This window comes from Miscanthus floridulus, chromosome 4, assembly GCF_019320115.1.
Source record: "Miscanthus floridulus cultivar M001 chromosome 4, ASM1932011v1, whole genome shotgun sequence".
Taxonomy (NCBI): Eukaryota; Viridiplantae; Streptophyta; class Magnoliopsida; order Poales; family Poaceae; genus Miscanthus; species Miscanthus floridulus.
In genome coordinates, this window is record NC_089583.1 from 100,967,802 (window position 1) to 100,992,056 (window position 24,255).

A 24,255-nucleotide genomic window follows, 5' to 3' on the forward strand; every position below is an offset into this window, starting at 1 on the left:
CATGCTCGGTGACTTCCCGCGGTATGCTCGGTATGTCTGAAGGCTGCCATGCGAAGACATCACGATTGGCGTGTAGGAAGTTGACAAGCTCACATTCCTATTTGACCGAGAGCTAGGTCCCGATCCGCACTGTCTTAGTTGGGTCAGTGGGGTTGATTCCCACCGCCTTGGTTTCCTCAAGTGGGTGGAAGACCATCAAGGAGGTTGGTTTGTTGCAGTCTAGGACGATGACTCCCCAAGCCAGTGGAAGCTCGGATGAGTTGATGACCGCGGTGGTGAGCTCGTAATGCTCATGATTGCACGTGAAGGCGTGCGCTGCTCATGGTGATAACGTCGTTTGGTCCCAGCATCTTTAGCTTGAGGTAGGTGTAGTTGGGGATTGCCATGAATTTGGCGTAGCATGGCCGCCCCAAGATGGCATGGTAGGACCCTTGAAAGTCCACCACTTCGAAGGTGAGGACCTCCGAGCAGAAGTTGGCCTAGTTGCCAAACATGACGGGCAGGTCGATCTACCCGAGCAGGTTTGCCCGTGCTCCTAGGATCACTCCATGGAAGGGAGATCCCGCCAGGCAGAGTTTTGACCAGGGGATGCGCATGGCGTCAAGGGTGTCGACATAGAGGATGTTGAGGCCGCTGCCTTCGTCCATCAACACCTTGTTGAGGCGCTTCTTGCGGACGATGGGGTCGACAACGAGCGGGTAGCATCCTAGTCCTGTGATATGGGAGGGATGGTCCCTCTGATCGAAGGTGATCAGAGACTCAGACTAGCTAAGGAAGAAGGGGACGGTCGTCTCGGCGACGCATGCCTCCCTATAGCGCACCTTGTGCTGGCGTTTGGTCCAGATGGCGTCGAATCCACCGAAGATCATGATGCATTCCTCAGGGTCAGGGAAGCCGTCTTTGTCTTTGCCCGCCACTCCTCCTTTCTTGGCTGCTGCCTCTTTATCGTCTCCCTCTTTTGGCCCACCGGCCTATCGGAGGAAACATTTGAGGAGATCGTAGTCCTTGTAGAGGTGTTTAATGGGGTAGGCGTGGTTGGTGCATGGGCTATCCATGAATTTGTTGAAGTGGTCAGGCAGGCCCTATTGGGATTGTTTGCTTGTGCGGTCAGTTGTAGCAACCAACGCAGCGTTGTCTGATCAGCGTTGGTCCTTTTTGTTCTTCTTGCCCCTCTATGCAGAGGGGCTCTCATCTTGGTCCACGTGCTTGGCATTGCCTTTGTCTCGGCCTCCGTTGAAGACTGCTTTGACTACCTCCTCACCAGAGGCGTGGTTGGTGGCGACGTCGAGCAGGTCACGGGTTGTACGGGGCTTTAGGCAGCCAAGCTTGTGGATCAGGGACTCATAGGTCATCCTAGAGAGGAACGCACTGATGACATCCACGTCGACAACATCAGGGAGGGAGTTGCATCGTTGGGAGAACCTGTGGATGTAATCCTGCTGCGACTCGCTGGGCTCCTACTGGTAGCTCTTGAGGTCCTAGGAGTTCCCAGGACGAACGTACATCCCCTAGAAGTTTATGACAAAGATCCTCTTGAGGTCTGCCTAGTCACGGATGTTGTCATGCGAGAGGAATTCGAGCCATGCTTGAACATGTTCCCCTATGTAGATGGAGAGATACTGAATGACGAAAAGGTCATCATCCACCCTCCCGGCTCGGCAGGCGAGCCAGAAATCTTCAAGCCAAATACCGTGGTTTGTCTCCTTGGTGTATTTGGCTATGTTGGTGGGCGGTCAGAAGCACTATGGGAACGGGGCTCCTCGGATACATCGTCCAAAGGCCCGTGGTCCTAGGCCCTCTGGGCTAGGACTCTGGTCGTCTGGCCGGTGACCTTACCTAGGGCGTGTTTCACCACTCCCCTCGATGGTTCGACTAGGGCCCGTGTTGCCTACCCCTATTGCCGCCCCGCAGATGTCATCATCATGCCGGGCATGATGCTGGTTGCTGATGACACTGCGAGTGTCTTGGTGTGAGCCGGGCCACTCATGTATCGGTGGTCAGTGTGGGGCAGGCGCCAGGTCGGACTGTGGCACAGCCGCTGCCTCTGGAGCCATGCTTAGCAGGTTGTAGTGGTGAGCGGATGGAGCGATCCATCTGGCGCGTCCCCACTCCCCTAGTGGGGAGGGAAGGCGCGTGTCGGAGTCGCGATGCAGAGCTTTCCACTTGTTGAATGGCGGTGGCTTCTACCAGTGCTCGGAGGTTTCGGTAGACCGCCTGCTCCTAGGGATCGACGAGCTCAAGAATGCCGCACAGAAGCATTGCCGCAGCGGTGATGTTCTGGCTAGCCTGAGCGAATTGTGAGGGGTCATTTCCCTTGTTTATGATGTCACACTGGACCTAGCGGGCATGACCTCGAGCGCCACTGGCCGGGTCATGCGCATAGGGCGCAACGTGCTGTACCGAACACACCGGCACAGGCGGTGGATGGTCCTACCGCCGTTGTCATATTTCCACGGCATGTCCTTATGCAAGCGTGAGGGCCCCCACACGTGGGTCCAGAGGGTTGTGAGTCTGCACAGACTCCGCAACTATCAGTGGCTGCCCCAAAGCGTCCGCCATAGCGCACTCCTAGGACGGTTGGTGGCTAGGCACCACTTCGCCAATGCTAGAGCCGTCGTTCTCAACCTCGTCATCTAGGAGTTCATAGAAATAGGTGGGAGCATAGCTCGCCATCCCCACGAATTCGGATGTGAAAAGGGGCGGTGTCAGCATCTTTCGGAGCCCCTAGGCATACGCGTCCGTGGAGGACATGAGGCCATAGGGGAACCGGTCGTGCGGTGGTTGCGATACGGACAACGCGGTCCCTCTAGATAATTGGTGGAAGATAGTAAATAGCGAGTAAATAAAAGTATGGACATTACTCACAGCGAGGTTTGAGCAGAGAGTTTGCTCAGAATGAAGCGCAGATGCTGTGCCCTTGAAGTCATCGTGCGTCCCGAAGCCAATGGAGGGTGCCCCTCCGATGGGTGCCAAAACAAGAGCCTCCTCGTGGAGGTGCAGTACGCCGAGCCAGTCAGCGACGAAGTCTAGGCTTCCGAAGAGGAAGGCCTAGGATGGCTCTAAGACGGGTGCAACCCACATCCCAATGGGTGAGAGTGTGGGAAATTCTAGTGAGCCAAAGCAAATCATATCGCCTGAGCCCACCATGGCGATAGTGGCAGAAAAGTGGGCCATCCGATGACCAAAAAGTGTTGAACATACAGCGTCTTCCCCATGGATGGCGCCAACTGTTGGTGCAGAAAGTGATCAACAAGTAAATATTTATAGTTTTATCGTACGTTATGATCGGAGGTGGTCTAGCACTCAATGACACATGGTTTATACTAGTTCAGGCAACGTGCCCTACTTCTAGTTTGAGTTGGTCGGTGACTTTATTTCTAAGCCTAGGTGCTCAAAGTTTGCTGTGGGGTTATAAACGAGAAGGAGAAAGATGGGGGGTACAAGAGGTCCGGTTGGCTCCAGTCGAAAGGGCCTAGAGCGACAAAAGCTCCGCTATGAGCTAAGTGTTCAAGCGTGTGCTTAAGGTCTAAACCTGGTGGTTCTATGGTTGTGAGCTAGTGAACTTGATCGATCTAATGAATCTGGAAGCACTTGAATCAACCTGGATTAACTGAGTTTCTTGGGAGAGAGCGCATCCCCTTTTATAGATGAAAGGGATGGCCTTACAAGTGAGAGGAAGAGAGTATGTATGCTTCTAAGCCTTGCTGCCCACGCCGGTGGGTACAGGATGATGGTAGGCACCCACAATACTGTTGAATATTAGATGCATATGGGAGGTGGTGTTGTCTTCTTTGGGCATGGCAGACGTCGACGCCTGCCACACTGTTGATACCAGAGGCATGCAAGGGGTTTTTACCATGTTCGTCTGGTACGGAAAAAGCCAGTGCCTAGAACAGTGTTGGTGCCCAGAGGCATGTGGGGGACCTTACTATATGGGAGTTAATGACGCCCATAATAATGTAGAGGAAAATGTCGGCGCCTACAACACTATTTATGTCAGGGAGGTTGCATAATACTATTTCTGCAGGTGTACAGGGTACGGTCCCTGGTATCGTGGTTTGACTTATGCGGCATGCCTTGCTTTCTCCATTCGTTTCCTGGTCCTTACCGAGCGGGCGTCCCCAGTCGGATGGTTCCAGTCGGCTCTGATTGCGCCAGTCGAAGAAGAGTAGTGAGTAGGGTTTGCCGTATCCCCGGCTGGAGACGCGGGTCAGAGTCGGAAGTGGCATTGGGCTAGGCCTTCCAGTCGGAGAGGCCATCCAGAGGTGGGCTAGATATCGGAGCGAGCGCTCTAGTTGGAGAGGTGGGCCAGAGTAGGAAGACGGGCGCCGTTCCTCCTCGGCTAGACCTTTCGGTCGGTGATTGGAACGCCCTTCTGGCCTGTTGTTTAGATTCTTGGGCCATCCCACGAGTTGCACGTGGTCTGCTTGGGCCAAGCCTTTGTTGGGAAGCCGGTCCGTGAGGGAACTCGGGTTTATGAACCCGACAAGTTCCCTCTCCCTCCAACATGTATCAATCGATGAAAGGGCAGCGAGAATTTGGTTGATGAGTCATTGATGACTTGTAGTCATCCCGAGAGATGCCAAAGATTTTGTATCTATCTATCTATTTTGACCTTTCATCTTCCACCCTTCTTGTAAGAGCTCCCTCTCCCTCCATCATGTATGGATCGATGAAAAGGCAACGATAATTTGGTTGATGATTCATTGATGACTTGTAGTCGTCCCGAGAGATTCCAAAGGTTTTGTATCTATCTATTTCGACCTTGCGTCCTCCACCCTTCCTGCACAAGCTCCCTCTCCCTCCATCATGTATCGATCGATGAAAGGGCAATGAGAATTTGGTGTGTCAGATTTGTTGACCCTCTTCGGATCTTGGCACTTGGTATACTTATCAATAGGAATCATTTGGATGGCTTTTCGATGCGGCAATCTCAACCTCGATCTTGTTTTGGTCTTCTCTATAGCAAGATTCGATATCTTCAAAACTTAGTTGTGATGGTAAATGATTGTAAGCCTGCGTCCCTTAGAGGGTTCCTTGAGCCGATGTTCTTTCAGTGGTTTCTAGCTCTCGTTGTCAGCAACGAGTGGCTTTGCAGTCTTCAAAGGCTTATTTGGCAAGGGTGTTTGCAGGTGTCCCTTTTGTTTCAGTGCGATCTTCAAGTTCCTGCAAGCAGTGGACGATCGAAGCAAGAAGATGACCATTTTGACCTTTAATGTATTTTTATTTTTTTAGAGATGGTTTTATGTCTTGTTGTCCATCTTCTGTACTTGTCTTTGTTTTTTCGTTAAGATATATCAACTTGTGGGAGAGCTTGTTGGCGGTCCTTAACTCCCACTTTTAACCACCAACACTCGCATAAAATCCACTCGAATGAACACCAAACCTAGAAATAGGGCTTTAGAACTAACACTTTCCACAAGTTTTGGTGATTCGTCATTTACAGGAGGACATGTCAGAATAACATGGAAAATGTACCTAAAGTGTACAAGAAATACAACAATGCAAACATTCCGACATGAACCCAAGGGGGAGGGGCCCACAACCTAGACAAATCAGGGCCCGAACATAAGTAGAATCATGCCAAAAGCCCAAACAACCGACGCATCTATGCAGAACACCAATGCAAGAGAAGTCTAGGCCCACGTAGCAACCGACCAGAGGAAGGCAGTCGTGGGGTGGCTCTACCTAAGTGCGCCTGCACCCCTACCACCGCCTCTCAGGCCCACTCTCCTCTAGCGGTACCATCAATGCACCTAGGGTCGGTTTTGGGAGGTTTCCTAATTTATCTCAGCTAAACCGACCATGGAGCACTATATAAGAAGAAGCTACCCCCCTCCATTCACAACAACACACAAAAGAAGAGCAAAGCAAGAGCAAGAGCATCCCACTCCATGGGCTTAGGCCCTAGCTAGCTCTAGCAAATTAGTAGGGCGAGATGTGAGGGAGAGTTTGGGAAAGAAGTGCCGGACTTGTCGGTAACCTTCCCCCGCTTGTACCTCGACGAATACGCGCTTTGTACCTCAACGGGTATCTTAGTAAGTGTTCGTGGTTTCTTTGGTTATAAAAGTCTTTCGATTAGTTAAGCTATACTTCTACTTGTTTGTGGGTTCGTCGTCCGTCCTCGTGTCGGATACTCTAGTAGAGGGCTCCCGATCAAGACGAATAACCCTAATCGACGCTAGAAGTAGTAGTCGATAGCGTAAACGTGGTGTCTAGGCTTGAGGCTACCTTAGTTTGCCTCGTACTCTACAGTTGAGGGGTAGGCGGTAGGTGGTGACAGCCATGTCCGTCCCTTGTAATCCCCCATGTTCGGATATGGCGTAGAGCTATAGGTCGGCATCTCTTGGTAGACCAGGTGCGATCCGGTGCCCGAAGTAAGCAAGTATAAGTAGAGTTTATCTATCCTTAGACCCTAAGCCATAGGAATCCTTCTCTACCCTTATCAGCTATCCTTATGTTGTCCTTGGACGAATTAGCTACAAGAAATACCTCCATTCCCTGTGGAAATACGATACCCTGAATTCTTTTGGATAAAAGCTACAATGATAATTCCGTATGCTTGCAGATTCATTTTGTAGACATTAAGAAATACCAACAGCTACCTGCATGGCAGTGGCGGTGACGACGAGACAGCGGCGGCGAGGACTACGCGTGTGCTCAACTTCATGGACGGGCTCTCCTCCTGCTGCGGTGAGGTCCACGACAAGATCGAGCAGCTCAATAAGATCACGCACACCGACGAGTTTGGGTTCCTCAACAAGGCGGGGATGGTCGAGTTGTCGGACCTGGAGGAGGTGACGAAGATGCCATCGCCGCTGCAGTTGCTGAGGGGTCGTCGTGGATGCTCTGCACGGTGACGCAGGTGGAGGAGCTGAACATCCTGCTGGCCTGCTCCCGATATGGGCAACCAACATCATCCTGTCTGTCGGCGGTGTACGCGCAGCTCAACACCATGTTCGTGCAACAGGGCGGCGTGATGGACATAAGTGTGATGTCGCTCACCGTCCCGACCGCGTCCATGGTGTCCTTTGAGGTGCTCTGCGTCTTGGCGTGGGTGCTCATCTACGATGCCATGATCGTGCCGGCGCTATAGAACATCTCCCCCGCGCATGGCGAGCCGTCGCAGCTACAGCGGATGGGCGTCGGGCGGCTGCTCTTGGCGTGCGCGATGGCCGTGGCGGCGCTGGTGGAGATGAAGCTCCTCGACGCCGTGTGCCACGGTGGGTCCATCAGCATCGTGTGGCGGATGCCGCGGTACTTCGTGTTGGCCGGCGGAGAGGTGTTCTGCTACATCGCGCAACTAGAGTTCTTCTACAAGGAGGCGCAGGAGAAGATGAAGAGTATGTGCACGTCCTTCGCGCTGCTCACTGTCGTGCTGGGGAGCTACATGAGCTCGCACATATACGCTATCGTGGACGCACTCACCGCGACTGGCGGGCAGCCCGGCTGGATCTCCAACAACCTCAACGAGGGTAAGCTTGTGAAGGAAAAGGAAATATAGGTTTTTTTTTTATAAATATAAACATAAAACAAAGGGGTATGGACTCTTTATGCACCATTGATTAATATTTTGGACCAAAAATTACACTTTTCAAACATGATGGACCAAATCAACACAGCCTCACAAGTTAGTGGACTATCCATGCATTTTACTGTAACATTTTTATATATGTTTACTGAACTTGTAGAAAGAAAAGTATATTATTTATGACATCATATAAATATGTTATAAAAATATATTTTATAGTGTATCTAAAATAATAATTTGATATCATTATACTTTTTTATAAATTTAATTAAATTAAAAGATAATTTAAGATAACTCTATAAATTAATTTATTTAGAACATAGTGGGTTCTTTAGTAAGTGAACACAACTTCCGTGTTAAAAAATTAATCGTACTCAACTTTGATTAAATATATATAAGAAAATATTAATATTTATGGTATATAATTAGTATTATTAGATAAATCGTTGAATCTATTTTTATAATAAATTTATTTAAATATATAAATATTTCTAATTTTTTTAGCAACCTAGTTACATTTAGAAAAGTTTGATCATTATAGATACCATAGCAACACTTAAAAAAGATATTGAGAGTATTTTAGATGCTCAAGTCTTGCTGCAGTGCATTGTGTGGTGTGCCGTCTCGAATTCTAGGTGGCAGACAAGAAGTGGTGCAGGACCAGTCCAAAAGTTTCGGCTTTTTAGTTCACCCTAAATTTCTAACTTTGACACAGTGTAAAAAGAAGATTCCCCGTCACATCAAACTTGCGGTACATGCTTGGAGTACTAAATGTTGACAAAATCAAAAACTAATTACACAGTTTGGTTGTACTCTGCGAGACGAACATTTTGAATCTAATTAATCAACGATTGGACAATTATTACCAAATACAAACGAAATGCTACAGTCAGTTGCGCCCAGTATTTTTGGCGGCGCCAAATTCAGGCAACCAAAAGTTTCATTTCATTCATTGAAGACTAGTGTCCCGAGAGGTGAGGCACGAGCCAAAGGTTCTCCAAAGACATTCTCAGTACCACAAGCTAGCTTTAAGACTGACTTCACTAATAATATTAACTTATCATGTACTCCCTTCGTTACTGTCGTTGGGGAGTAGCATTAGAATGTCTAGATTCCATGCGTTTGCCATGCATGACTCCTCCTCTGCCAATATTCGGAGAATCTTTGATGAACCCACTCAGAAGCTACAACGACACAAATAAAGGGGACACAAATAAAGGGACAGAGGGAGTAGCTCATGGCATGGACATTTTTTGAATACGTGTATAAGCCTAGCTCTTGATTAGAGATACTTATATTCTCTTCTATTACATTATAAAAGAGTTAAATGTATGACAGACCTCCGAACTTGTCCAGGTATGTCAATTAGCTCCTTGAACTTTGAGAATACATTTCCGGACCCCTAATATTGTTAAATGATACTAAGTCGATGATGTGCAAAGTGGCTGGAAGCCACTAAGTTTAAAAATAAAATGGCCTCAAGTCATTTTTGTACATGATAACAATGGCCCCAAAACAAATGGGCCATGCAATTACACGGTTTGAAAGTTCGTGAAAATAACAATAGCCAGAGTCAACGAACAAGTAAATTTCCAGCTCCCGTGGATTGATTTTTGTATTCATAGAATTGCTCAATAATGCCGAACCACTAAGGATTTAAGGCCTATTCGGTAGCGGGGGAGAAGCAGTATCACAATATAGAGCTCAACAATATATTTTAAGGGGGCGTTTGGTATAAGGAATTGGGTGTTGCATTGGCACCATTGCCTTCTTACTACTTGCATGTTTTGGTTTGGAGAATGAGATGTGCTTTTATCTATGGTCACTTCATCTATGACATGCACATGATTGCCTTAATAACGATACATGGGTTTATCTGTTGTCAAAAAAAGAAAGATACATGGGTTTATCCAACCAAAAAAATTATGAGATGGTTTCACAACGAGTATTGGATTGTATATCAAGTGATTCCACCAATAAAAACATTCCAGAAATATGAGATGCTTTTATCTCTTAATAGTGATAGATGCTTTTATCCAACAAAGAAACATGAGATGGACTCACAATAAACCATTCTATTATATACCGAGCGATTCCTCAAATAATAACACCCCAAAGAGTTTGAAGGTGCTTATTTCCATTAAAATTGTTTTCGTTAAATTCCTTATGGCGTGCCATCATGCTAGTTACCTACCTCTTGAAACTAGGCGGTCTTCTGACTTTTGTAGCTTGCTCGAACGCATAAGCGATCTCAATCAACCTTGGCTCGTAGCCCTTAAGCCAACAAAACATATCGCAAAGGGGACTCCCTGCCCGTCGTACCCCGCCGGCACGGCGATGCCCGGATAGCCCCCGACGGCGAGAACACGGGAGGCGCCGCTGTTGGGCGCCACGATTGCATCCAGCTGGTGTTCCTTCATCAGCTTCTCCAACCCATTGGTGGATATCTCCTTGAGCCGCTGGATGGCAGCTCTCTCCCTGGTGCCAATGCCATTGGTTTTCTCCGCGGCAATCAGGTATGGCTGCCCAAAATCTTTGAGTCTCTCCTGCAACACCAACACAACAGGAAATAGCATCATCTGATCATATATATCTTGAAAATATGTGGAAGACAGGAATAATACTATTTGGTTTACCTCTACAGGATGCGCTTCGTTGAATGCTATGACCTGTGCAAGGGAGCGAACCGGAGAGTACAGTAGGTCTGACAAATAAGCATTGATGCTTAACTTGAACTCTGCAGCCATGAGCAGATTCTCTTGCTCATATAGGTCAGTGAAATTTGTTGCAATGTCAAGATCCTTGATCACGACAGTGCCTTGTTGCCTTCCAAGAAGAGTAGACGAAGTTAATCAATAGAGTATTAACAGCCAAGTTGGCCTATTGTTAGTATAGTTTTGCTGCGAGACACCGCCATGTATTAACACAGCTGGAAGGAGTACCTCATTGTATCGAGATGCTTCTCATAAACCGCCATTTGCATGTCATCGTATCCTTCCAAAAACACATCAGGGACACCGATTCTCTTACCCCTCAATCCATGGATCCTCAGGAACTGTGTGTAACCCCCTTGCGAGATGTACTTGGACGCCGCTCCCGTGGCTTCGGCATCAAACTCATCATACCCGACGATGACGTCCAACACATAGACGGCATCGGATACTGTCCGACACATTGGTCTGCAATGACAAACACAAGTCAATGACCATTATTATTTAGGCCTTGTTTGTTTCCCCTAATAACTTTAGTCCCTGTCATATTGGATTGGGAGTATTAAATATAAACTAAAAAATAACTAATTGCACAGATTACGACTAATTTGCGAGACGGATTTTTTAAGACTAATTGGTCCATGATTTTATGTGCTAATGACGGATTAATTATGCTTAATAAATTCGTCTCGTGGATTACCGATGACTTGTGTAATTTGTTTTATTATTACTATCCGAATACTCTCGTAGTCACATGTAATATCCGCATGTGACATCCGATGTGACACATCTAAACTTTAGCTCTAGGATTTAGGCCCCGTTTAGTTGCCAAAAATTTTTGCATAGTAACTGTCACATCGAATCTTGCGGCACATGCATGGAGTACTAAATGTAGACGAAAAAAAACTAATTACACAGTTGGTCGAGAAATCGCGAGACGAAACTTTTGAACCTAATTAGTCCATAATTAGACACTAATTACCAAATACAAACGAAATGCTACGGTGAGCCAAAATCCAAAATTTTTTGGATCTAAACGCACCCTTAAACTGGGCCTTACAAATTATTAGATATGTAGTAGTACAGATCTATATTGAACTTGAAATCAGTGCTTGGAGTTTAACATCTCGAACCATGTTGGTGTCCAAAGCAACATAGCGAACACTTTTGAGTTTAATATAACCGGTGGGTATTTTCTTTACCCAATCGTGTCTTGAAGAGGCGTAATGGGGATGACACCGGACCGGCTAGTCAACCCAACACTCGGTTTGATGCCAACCACAGAGTTGAGCGACGATGGGCAGAGGATGGAGCCGTCGGTCTCGGACCCCAGTGTCACCGCTGCCATGTTGGCTGCCGCGGCAACGCCAGGCCCAGCGCTCGACCCGCACGGCGTCGCGGACAGGACGTATGGATTCTGTAATTTCACGCATCGCAGTATCAGATTTCTCTACCAATCGAAGTTTTGAAGTAGTATTAACGATACCCGCGTCTGGCCGCCGCGGGCGCTCCAGCCGGCGTCGACGGGGCGGAAGTTGGACCACTCGGAGGGGTTGGCCTTGCCGAGGATGACGGCGCCGGCGCGCCGGAGGCGGGTCACCACGCCCGCGTCGCGCCTGACGACTGAGCCGAGCAGCGCGAGGGAGCCGGCCGTGGTGTTGAGCCGGTCGCGCGTGGCGATGTTGTCCTTGAGCAGGACGGGGATGCCGTGCAGGCCGACGGCGCAGCGACCGCGGGAGCCAAGCGCTCGGCGTCGGCGCGCGCCGCCTGCGCGAGCGCGTCCGGGTTCACCTCGATGACGGCGTGCAGCAGCGGGTTGAGGCGGGCGATCTGGTCCAGGTAGAACCGGACGAGCGCCGTCGATGTGAGGCTGCCGTTCTTGAAGCCCTGGTGGATGGCGTCCACGGTGGCCTCCTGGAACTCGAACTGTTTGCCGGCAGCGGCCGCCAGGGCCATGCCCAGGACGGTGGCGACGACCTGGCGACGCAGGTCAACCATTGCTACCTAGCTACTGGCTAGGACTGTCGTCCGGCCGATCTGCTAGTACTACTTTAGCGCAGTGCAGTGTGTGCTGTGTGGTGTGCAGACACTGCTTGGCTGCTCGTCCGGCCGATCTGCTAGTACTACTTTAGCGAAGTGCATACACTCTTTAGTATTTTTCTCTCGTAATAAATCAGCGAACGATACTTTTAATTATAACTTTTAGCAAAGCAAATAGAGCTTTTGTCGTACTTTAGATGCTCATGTGTTGTTGCCCGACCGTTAATTTGTGTCTTTTCACTTTGCGCTTCATTTTCACATGCTTGATGAATGACAGACCACAAGAAGTCAAGGATTGCAGGGCCACTTGGAGGTTGCATTTGATGATTCATTGAAGACTTTGGACTTCTCCTGAGAGATGCTAAATGTTTTGTATATATCTATCTATCTATGACCTTTCGTCCTCCATCCTTCGTGCACGAGCTCCCTCTCCCTCCATCATGTATCAATCGACAAAAGGGCAGTGAGAATTTGGTTGATGACTCATTGAAGACTTGTAGTCGTCCCGAGAGATGCCAAAGATTTTGTATCTATCTATCTATCTATCTATCTATCTATCTATCTATCTATCTATCTATCTATCTATTTCGACCTTTCGTTCTCCACCCTTCTTGCAAGAGCTCCCTCTCCCTCCATCATCTATGGATCGACGAAAGGGCAGCGATAATTTGGTTGATGATTCATTGAAGACTTGCAGTCGTCCCGAGAGATGCCAAAGGTTTTGTATCTATCTATTTCGACCTTTCGTCCTCCACCCTTCCTGCACGAGTTCCCTCTCCCTCCATCCTGTATCAATCGACGAAAGGGCATCGAGAATTTGGTTGATGAGTCATTGAAGACTTGTAGTCGTCCCGAGAGATGCCAAAGATTTTATATCTATCTATCTATCTATTTTGACCTTTTGTCCTCCATCCTTCTTGCAAGAGCTCCCTCTCCCTCCATCATGTATGGATCGACGAAAGGGCAACGATAATTTGGTTGATGATTCATTGAAGACTTGCAATCGTCCCGAGAGATGCCAAAGGTTTTGTATCTATCTATTTCGACCTTTCATCCTCCACCCTTCCTGCACGAGTTCCCTCTCCCTCCATCATGTATCCATCGACGAAAGAGCAGCGAGAATTTGGTTGATGAGTCATTGAAGACTTGTAGTCGTCCCGAGAGATGCCAAAGATTTTGTATCTATCTATCTATCTATTTTGACCTTTCGTCCTCCACCCTTCTTGCAAGAGCTCCCTCTCCCTCCATCATGTATGGATCGACAAAAGGGCAACAATAATTTGGTTGATGATTCATTGACGACTTGCAGTCGTCCTGAGAGATGCCAAATGTTTTGTATCTATCTATTTCGACCTTTCGTCCTCCACCCTTCCTGCACGAGCTCCCTCTCCCTCCATCATGTATCGATCGACGAAAGGGCAGCGAGAATTTGGTGTGTCAGATTTGTTGACCCTCTTCGGATCTTGGCACTTGGTATACTTATCAGAGGAAGCATTTGGATGGCTTTCGATGCGGCAATCTCAACCTCGATCTTGTTTTGGTCTTCTCTATAGCAAGATCCGGTATCTTCAAAACTCTGTTCTGATGGCAAATGATTGTAAGCCTGCGTCCCTTGGAGGGTTCCTTGAGCCGATGTTCTTTCAGTGGTTTCTAGGTCTCGTTGTCAGTAACGAGTGGCTTTTGCGGTCTTCAAAGACTTATTTGGCGAGGGTGTTTGCAGGTATCCCTTTTCTTTACTGTCTTTTCAGTGCGATCTTCAAGCTCCTGTAAGCAATGGACGATCGAAGCAAGAAGATGACCATTTTGATCTTTAATGTATTTTTATTTTTTTGGAGATGGTTTTATGTTTTGTTGTCCATCTTCTGTACTTGTCTTTATTTTTCCTTAAGATATATCAACTTGTGGGAGAGCTTGTTGGCGGTCCTTAACTCCTACTTTTAACCACCAACACTCACATAAAATCCATTCGAATGAATACCAAACCTAGAAATAGGGCTTTAGAATTAACACTTTCCACAAGTTTTGGTGATTCGTCATTTGCAGGAGGACATGTCGGAATAACATGGAAAATGTACCTAAAGTGTACAAGAAATACAACAATGCAAACATCCGACATAAACCCAAGGGGGAGGGGCCCACAACTAGACAAATCAAGGCCCAAACATAAGTAGAATCATGCCAAAAGCCCAAACGACCGAACGCATCTAGGCAGAACACCAACGCAAGAGAAGTCTAGGCCCACGTAGCAACCGACCAGAGGAAGGCAGTTGTGGGGTGGCTCTACCTGGGTGCGCCTACACCCCTACCACCGCCTCTTGGGCCCACTCTCCTCTAGCGGTACCATCAATGCACCTAGGGTCGATTTTGGAGGGTTTCCTAATTTATCTCAGCCAAACCGACCATGAAGCACTATATAAGAAGAAGCTACCCCCTCCATTCACAACAACACACAAAAGAAGAGCAAAGCAAGAGCAAGAGCATCCCACTCCATGGACTTAGGCCCTAGCTAGCTCTAGCAAATTAGTAGGGAGAGATGTGAGGGAGAGTTCAGGAAAGAAGTGTCAGACTTGTCGGTAACCTTCCTCTGCTTGTACCTCGATGAATACGTGCTTTGTACCTCGATGGGTATCTTAGTAAGTGTTCATGGTTTCTTTGGTTATAAAAGTCTATCAATTAGTTAAGCTATACTTCTACTTGTTTGCGGGTTCATCGTCCATCCCCGTGGCGAATACTCTAGTAGAGGGCTCCCGATAAAGACGGATAACCCTGATCGACGCTAGAGTAGTAGTCGATAGCGTAGACGTGGTGTCTAGGCTAGAAGCTACCTTCGTTTTCTTCATGCCCTATGGTTGAGGGGTAGGTGGTAGGTGGTGACCGCCCTGTCTGTCCCTTGTAATCCTCCACATTCGGGTATGGAGTAGAGCTACAGGCCGGCATCACTTGGCAGACCAGGTGCGATCCGGTGGCCGAAGTAAGCAAGTATAAGTAGAGTTTATCTATCCTTAGACCCTAAGCCATAGGAATCCTTCTCTAACCTTATCAGCTATTCTTGTGTTGTCCTTGGACGAATTAGCTAGAAAAATACCTCCGTTCCCAATATGATACCCTAAATTCTTTTGGATGAAAGCTACAATGATAATTTCGTATGCTTGCGGATTCATTCTGTAGATGTTAAGAAATACCAACAGCTACCTGCACGACAGCGGCGGTGACAACGAGACGGCGGCGGTGAGGACTACGCGTGTGCTCAACTTCATGGATGGGCTCTCCTCCTGCTGCGGCGAGGTCCACGACAAGATCGAGCAGCTCAATAAGATCATGCACTCCAACGAGTTTGGGTTCCTCAACAAGGTGGTGGTGGTCGCGTTGTTGGACCTGGAGGAGGTGACGAAGACGTCGCCGCAACAGTAGTAGCCGAGGGGTTGTCGTGGATGCTCTGCACGAGGACGCATGTGGAGGAGCTCAACATCCTGCTGGCCTGCTCCCGATATGGGCAACCAACATCATGCTATCTATCGGTGACGTACGCACAACTCAATACCATGTTTGTGTAGCAGGGCGACGTGATGGACATGCGGGTGATGTCGCTCACCGTCCTAGGCGTATCCATGGTGTCCTTTGAGGTGCTCTGCGTCCTGGCGTGGGTGCTCATCTATGGTGCCATGATCGTGCCGGCACTCCAGGCCATCTCCCCTGAGCACGATGAGCCGTCGTAGCTACAGCAGATGGGTGTCGGGCGGTTGCTCATGGTGTGCGCGATGGCCGTGGTGGCGCTGGTGGAGATGAAGCTCCTCGATGTCGTGTGCCATGGTGAGTCCATCAGCATCGCGTGGCGGATGCCGTGGTACTTTGTGTTGGGCGGCGAGGAGGTGTTTTGCTACATCGCGCAACTTGAGTTCTTCTACAAGGAGGCACAGGAGAAGATAAAGAGCATGTGCATGTCCTTCGCGCTGCTCACCGTCGCGCTGGGGAGCTTCATGAGCTGGCACATATATGCCGTCATGGATGCACTCACCGCGACCGATGGGCGGCCCGACTGGATCTCCAACAACCTCAACGAGGGTAAGCTTGTGAAGGAAAAGGAAATATAGGGTTTTTTTTACAAATATAAACATAAAACGAAGGGGTATGGACTCTTTATGCACCACTGATCAATATTTTGGACCAAAAATTGCACTTTTCAAACCTGATGGACCAAATCGACATAGCCTCACAAGTTAGTGGACTATCCATGCATTTTACTCTAACCTTTTTATATATGTTTACTGAACTTGTAGAAAGAAGAGTATATTATTTGAACTTTTTTACTATGGTTGGGGAGGTTCCAGGAAGCGTTAGCTGTGTCAATAATTGGTGGACCCATATGAAGGAAGGTGTCGAGAGGCATCAATGAGGGAGGCGTCGGGAGGTGTTGGATGTGTCTATGGTCGGTGGACTAATATGCGCCATAACGCCTCCCAACGCCTCCAAAGTTGAGAGGATTAGGACTTCAAATAAAAGAGTGGCAATTCCTTTTCCGTAGCTATTTTTTTAATCAAGGGTAAAATGGTAAATCCACAATTATAAAAATAATGTTTTGAGTAGTATAGTTGGGATGTATGATTTAAGTACTATAGTTAGATGAATATTTGCTTTTAAAAAAAGTTGAATATTTTTGTCTCTTTAGGGTTCATTTGCCACCGCTGTCCGCCATCCGTTCGTGGGAGGACCTCGACGCGTTGCGCCGCTCCTGCATCGTCTTCAGCGAGATTTTGGCCCGACCCGTCCTCACCAGCCCTCAGCTCCCCAACCGAGCACATGGAGACCGCGGCGACAACTGTGCTCTCGGTCATAGCGGTGGCGGCCATCCTAAGGAGTTGAACTAGGATTGCGCTCCAGGTCACAGCGACGGCGGTTGTCCCGCTGTCGGGAGGATCTCGTTGCGTGCTCCTAGGTCCCATCGTGTCCCTCAGCCTCATCCGCACTGGCATCCATGGCTCCCTGTGCCTCGTCCATGATGGACCTGCCGTGCAGGAGACAAAGGCTGCGGTGGCGGTGCGAGTGGCCCCGGGTGGGCTAACGGCGCGGTCGTGCGGGTCATCAAGATGTTGCCACAGAGTTCTTCAGCCTCTCATCGTCCTTCCCTTGCTCATGGAGCCCTAGAGGCAAGGAAGGTGACTCTATCTGAAGGTTGCCCCTGTTGTCTCCTTAAAATCAATGCATCCATACTTGACTAGAGCACATTCAAACTAATAGATATGTGAACAGTGACATTCATAAACTTATTGATCCCTAAACTTAGCTCTGAACTTTATTTGAACTTAGTTCTAAACAAGATTACTCTGTTCTTAGCTTTGTTCTTATTAAGCTTCTTGTGAATTGTGTATATGATAATGTGTATATGATAATCTTGCTGAGAAAAAGCTTGAGTTGTGTATGTGATAATGTGTACCTGACCAAAAATTGTAGTTTAGATAAATAGCCTGTATTTCCACTAGGTAAATAGCATGTTGTCTCTTATCTATTTTTGTTCAGATAGTAGTAGTTGGCGCTGCTGCCATTCTGAACACGACCAATTGTGCTTATTCTATTCCCTGTGTTTGCTTTATATATAGTACAACTATATATCAGAAAAATGATACATGAAGTAATACATATAGGAAGTAGTGTGTTCAATCAGTCTCTGAATTTGCCAATTCATGTTGCCTATTGCCTATATGCTTTTTGAAATTTCAGTACAGAATTGTTGGTCTGTACTTTCAAAACTCATGTTATTTTCACTAGTATGAAGCTAAGTGCACAAGCGTAAAATATTTTAGTTGTGTTATTTGGACGTGATCTTTTTGCATCGAGAAGCAACAAAACGGTATATAGAGATCTTATTCATGCTTGATCATGGTTACATGCATGCATTAAATAGTTTATAGATATGTAAATAGATAACCGTTGTACAGGTAAATAGTCAGGATCATCTATGCGAATTTGTAGCTATTTAGCGTGTTTATGAGCATAGGTAAAGTGCTTCTAAGAGCACGCATTCATGCTTTTACTAACATGGATAACATTGACCTACCATCAGTTTCAAGTCATGCATATTCAAACACAACACAGCCAAATACTATAATGGAAGACCCACAAGGAGACACACAAGCACAACCCCTTTCCCATTTTTCTGGCTTACTAGTACGTTCCTCTTTTTCTCAGAAGAGATAGGATCATAGGATCACTGATAGTTCTATTATGATGAAATAAGAGCTAGAAACTTAACTTTCACCAATATAAAACTTGTCCTTTTGATTTGTTGCCTTGATCACAGAAGCATTAAGTTAAACAATATTAGCTTTGATGAAGTTTTAAATTTATCTGTTTATCTTAGGTTGAGGAAGAAAATAATAGCGTGGATGTTCAGTAAGTCTTTGCTTGCTATTTGTATTGCATTAATTGCTTTAACGGTTTTGGGGTCTTTTTGTTTTAACAATCCCCAGGGGGTTCCATCCCAGCCATCGCACCAGCTCTGGTAGCACAGCTACTAAACCTTCTGTGCTCTCTTGGGAGATGCCTCTCTACGCTACCAGGTAACCTGCAAGCCTTGGCACGCTGTGTTGTGAAGTGAGCAGACTAGCTGAGCTAGCGTCTTGAGTGCTGCTGAGCTGAGGACGATCCATCCAACAGCAACGGCTACTGAACTTGTGTTATCTCTATGTAGACTATGTTAGGTTATCCTTGAATTGAGGTTAGGAATCAAAATGCTTACGTAAAAATCATTTCTGTTGCTAATGCTTACTGTATTGTACATTAAATGGTTAGGGAAGGTAAGGATGATGACATTTTCTTACTGATCCAAAAACTATGAAATTATTGTTGTCAGTCATCCAGCAGTTCTGTTAATCAATGCACTGATTCGGTCATAGGGCAAAAGGGCCAAAGTTGATTTATAGTGTATTCTTTTGAGTGGTTGGGCCTTCACTTTTTGGTAGGACAAAAAGAAGATATCATCTGTGCCCATGGATCTGCAAATGTGCAATGCAGCTGAGGAAGGGAGGTCATGCTTGGAATGTAGTGCCAGTGCGCTAGCTCTTCAGAACATTATGAAGATGCTGATCAAGACTAAGTGAGAAAATAGTGTTGCCCTCTAGAAATCTGGTAGGGAGAAATGAGATGAAATGATCCGCTTAATTTCTGCACTATGCGGTGAAATATGTTTTGAGGTGCTACCTGAATGATGCTTGAATGCTTTATACTAGCAACTGTAGTATGATGTGCGGACAATTGAAGTTGTACCAACACGCCCTGCACTGACAGTAGATGAGGCTAAGCTTATCAGTTGCCTCCGCAGGTTTGACATAATTGCAAAGCACTATTGTATAGTCGATTAATTAACTTTGTTTGCAACATATTTCTTCTCTGATCTGTGTGTTGGAGTGCTTGCAACATATATGTTGGGGTGCTATGTAAATTAATACAGTGATTGGATAGTGATTAGCAGCACCAATCGAGATGGAGCAGCAGCAGCACAGCAGCATTAGTGACCCATACAAATGCACAGAAACACAAAAGCAGCAGCATCACCACCATACAAATGACTCATCAAGAAGACTTCAATAAATTGAAGAGACCACCATACAAACGACTCAAAAAATTCTTTGAATGGTACGCAGGGGGTTCCAAGGGACTGTTACTTAAGACAAGAACAAAAAATTCCCTTCAGATTGCCTTCATCAACACATATCTCACATTCCACAGGGTATTCTATGTCTCCTTTATCCTCCCTGCCAACAATATACTTAATCGCATCATAGTCATCTAGAATCTCTCTCGCAAAACACTTTTTGACTGCTTTTATGCTGAACTGCACCGTGGCAAAAATTCTTGGTGTGAACGATTTCGCAGCCTCTTTCTCAATAATTGAAGCATCTAGTTCTAAGCATAGCAAAGAATTCGATGCTTCAAAGTCCATATTCACTTCAGTACTGCGCAACCGCGAAAGGCAGTGGTCAAAGTGCTCAACCAGCTCGAACAATGTCATTTTATGATCTAGATTTACCTAAAGCCTAGAGTTTAGGCTCTCACTCTGCTGGTTGCTCCTCAGTCCTAAATAGCACTTATCAGCATGGTACGCAACACACCAGATTTCCCTCCTCTCATACATCTGATATAGCCATGACTCTTTATCTGTAACGTTATGCTTATCCAAGAATTCCAGCCATTTCCTCTCAATCTCTTCTATGGAGCAACAATCATAAAGGAAATACCTAAAATCAGCCTTCACACCATCATCGTGAAGATTACGCACAATGTTCTGCTCAATATGCCATATGCATAGCCTATGCAATGAATTTGGCCACACCAGCTCGATTGCTCTCTGCATAGCAAGGTCACCATCAGTGATCATGGAAACCAGATGCTTCTAAACCATGGCATCAGAGAATGTGCTAAGAATCCACACATATGACTCAATTGTCTCCTAGGAAATAATTCCACATGCAAAAAGAACTATGCTGCCATGGTGATTCACCCCAACAAAAGGAACAAGGGGCAGGTTGTACCGATTCGTTTTGTATGTGCTATCAAATACGATGACATCACCAAATGCTGCATAATAAAGCTGAAATTGACTATCACACCAGAGCAGTCCCTTGAGGCGCCCTTTCCCATCAGTCTTGTAGTCGATGAAGAAAGTAGGATCCCTATGTCTGCACTCTGTTAGGTAACTGATGACTGTTTGAGCATCACCAGCAGCAAATGTCTCCACCTTATTGCAATGGCAGAAATTATACAAGTCCCTTGTTGTAAATCCAACCTTATCATACCCACCGTACTGCATTTCCATAATATCCATTATCTGGTGTTTGCGGATCCCAGAAATCTACATCACCACAATATCAGCTTTTTGCTCATCGCTGATTCTTCTATGTGAACGTAGAAGACAAGCAAGGTCTCGTTCCACCATTGGATGGTTGTGTTCATAGATGAAATCCTTCACATACCACTGCCCTGTATTCTAATCCCATGCAATCACAAATTTAGCAGGGCATCTAACACGAGTAATATTCCGTGGCTTTCGCTTCTTAATCTCCCTCTTTAGCTCCTTCTCTTCGCGGAAACCTTCACAACTGCAAACAAACTTTCGAAGGGTCCTTTCATTGTGGCCATTGCCCCACTCACAATAGCTTTTCCTAACACTAAATCCTTTCCCCTTAGCATATTTGTTATAAAATAGATATCTTTCTGTTTCACTACCAAATATCTTCCTAACAATTTCATTGTACTCCAGCAAAGAATCAAGACCCGGCATTTCCTCCTGCATCAATCCAAAAAAAAATCGAGTACATTAGTATGCCACGACCAGATAGTTGCATCATCCTACAAGATATCTTATGCATAACAGGTTCTTTGCCTATAGGTTCTTTGTCTATCCTTTCTAGAGACAATGCGGCATTTTGTCTGTCCTATATGTCCACCTGCAGGGATTGTTGTCTGCTCTTTTTTTAAAAAAAAATTGTTATCTGCTCTCTAGGGTGCACAAATGCTTGCTGCACCCTGCATGTGGACGATGGTGCACAAAAAGGATTACACGAGAAAACCTTATCTCAGTTTAAAGTAAATAGTAGCGAGAAGTTATGATATAGGTAACAGAGAAACCAAGCTTCACTAAAAGATGATGATACACAAGTTATCACCATCTGATCAGGATTCATTCAATGAACATTACCACTAAAATTGATTATATTGCAAGTCACTAACAGGTAACAGGGAGCAATACTACAGCTCCAACTCACATTAAGAAGTACTGGGGAAAAAAGGTCAACTACAAAGTGCTTAGGCTTTAAAGGTGTTGACAAATTTTGCACAATACTACTTTTTCTCAAGATTGGATTATTGCTCCAAAGGAGGCAAGGCGACTCAAGTCAAGGTCAAGCATCATGTTATTTTTTGAGCTAGGTTGTTAACCTTCCCGAGCAGTTTGGCATAAGGCACAAAAATCTTACATGTGAGATACCATTCTGAACCTTGTTCAAGTTAAAATGAATAGGGCTCGGCTGCATTTTTTGTTACTTAGCAGATGGAACAACCAGAATCCTAATTGTCGTAACTCAACGTCAAATGAAGAACACAACAAAGTGAACTGGCTCTGGGAATTTCTTCACAGCCCAACTGTCCATTTGAACCAGAACATAGGAATTAGGACAATTCTTGCTTGCAAGCAATTAATTAAACAGCTAATGAGATACTATAACTGTGCCTGCTATCTATTCACTGACTTGACTCTAATTCAGGATAATACATGTGGAACAATGGCACTAGCAACAACGCTAGCATTATAGTTTGATTGGCGCGATTGCTGCAGAACAAAATCAGAAATCACTGGCGCTGCAGCCCGCTGCAACAAAAGAAGCACCGCAAGCAACCGCAGGGCGGCATTGGGATAGAGACAGGATCAGGCCATCAGAGGGACTTACCCGCATGGTGTCGCGGCGGTGCTCACGGGCGGCACTGCAGGGAGCGCGAGGGGCAAGAGGGAAGCGGCCTACAGAGGCGGAGGTGTCGCTCGCGTCAGGCGGTAGCGCCGGGGAGGAGGGAGGAGCGATGGCGCTAGGCACGGGCGAGGGTAGGCCAGCGACGACGGTGCCGCGCAAGGGCGAATGCAGACCGGCGACGGCTAGGGATAGCGCAAGAGATGGGCGTTGGTGCTGTGGGGAGGCGGATGTCGGGCAAGCCGGCGACGTTTCTTTTCGCGTGGGTGTGTGGGTGAGCTGGGAGGTGGGCCGGCAGGGGGTGGTGAGTTGGCTTTGCGAAATGACCATAATGCCGTTGAATGAATAAAATCAATAAAAATAGCTATTTTAGGTAGGCATCAGGAAGCGTTAGGAAACATTTCCAACCATTGTAAAAGAGCTCTATTATATTATATTGAAAATGATAATCATTAGGTATGTTCTATTTTTAATATCACCACTACCATTATGTAAAGATAGACTAAAGCAGACCTCTAATATTCATCTGAATCACCACATATGCTATTATGAAAAATAATGTAATGTAACTCATAAATTTGTATCTAAACTAACCATCTGCATTATATCATTAACAATAATATAAATGATTCATAAATCTAAATTATCTAGGATGATGATTACGAATAAGTTTCCAAAAATACTTCTATAATGATCTGCAGGGGAGAGGGCGATGGTGGGTACGCGGGTGGGTAGAAGTTTTTGTGTAGAAAAAATTGCGTCGGGAGCAGAGATCGCAATGTCGGGAGCAGAGATCGCAATGGCGGACACGTCGTAAACCAAAAGAGTTTCCGACTAGGTCCGCTGATTAGGTTACGGTGGGAGATTTAGATGCGTTTGATCTGATTTTAATGTATATCTAAGGGATAAATTAAGGTGGGTAGGAGGTGTTAGGGTGTGTCGCTATGCATATATGTACATGAAGCGAGCATGCTGATTTTCAAGCCAAATATATAGTTAAGGTTTTGAGAAAACATATGTTGAGCACATATGAAGGTACAATGCAAAGGTGAAAAATATGAACGGGGATGGAAAAGTATAAAAAGTGGTTGGTAACTCGACTATAACAAGCGAAGAATGATAAGAAAATACTTATACGAGTATTATGTAAAAATATTAACACATAAGAGTCAACTAAACAGACATCAAAGAAAAATGGAGGTATGATGCAGTATGAATGTAGATGGAAAAGTAGATAGGGTAATTGTATTAATGCCATGATAAAAGAAAATAAAAATATATGGGTTTTGTATCTAATACAAACAAAACTTATGTCTAATACACATGGAGCTAAGATGCAAAGCGGACAATCTACAAATTGAGATGGAGAATTATATATATAAATAAATGGTTTCTAGCCCAATACTCATAAAAATGCTTTCTAATATAAATCCAGTTGTGAAATATTTAAACTGGAGGAGAAATCAAAGTTGTGGTCCCTAATTTTTACATAAAATTTAATGTCTATATGCCTTCGAAT

General features: G+C 46.0%; 1 protein-coding gene and 3 pseudogenes across 1 annotated transcript; 2 read left to right on the forward strand and 2 right to left on the reverse strand.

Annotated features, from left to right (window-relative positions):
• The first annotated feature begins 728 nt into the window (after nt 1-728).
• LOC136548926 (protein NRT1/ PTR FAMILY 8.3-like) lies at nt 729-7,504 on the forward strand (annotated as a pseudogene).
• A 2,145-nt stretch (nt 7,505-9,649) lies between these two features.
• LOC136550155 (probable amidase At4g34880) lies at nt 9,650-12,394 on the reverse strand (annotated as a pseudogene).
• A 3,646-nt stretch (nt 12,395-16,040) lies between these two features.
• LOC136548927 (protein NRT1/ PTR FAMILY 8.3-like) lies at nt 16,041-16,373 on the forward strand. Its single transcript, XM_066540281.1, has one exon. The coding sequence runs from the start codon at nt 16,041-16,043 to the stop codon at nt 16,371-16,373; it is 333 nt and encodes a 110-aa protein (XP_066396378.1).
• Nucleotides 16,374-20,484: 4,111 nt separating this feature from the next.
• On the reverse strand, nt 20,485-21,211 carry LOC136552992 (protein FAR1-RELATED SEQUENCE 5-like; annotated as a pseudogene).
• Between the last annotated feature and the right edge of the window lie 3,044 nt (nt 21,212-24,255).

What these genes read in the sequence shown, in the direction of transcription:
- LOC136548927 (XM_066540281.1), top strand. Translation starts at nt 16,041, where the DNA reads ATGGCCGTGGTGGCGCTGGTGGAGATGAAGCTCCTCGATGTCGTGTGC.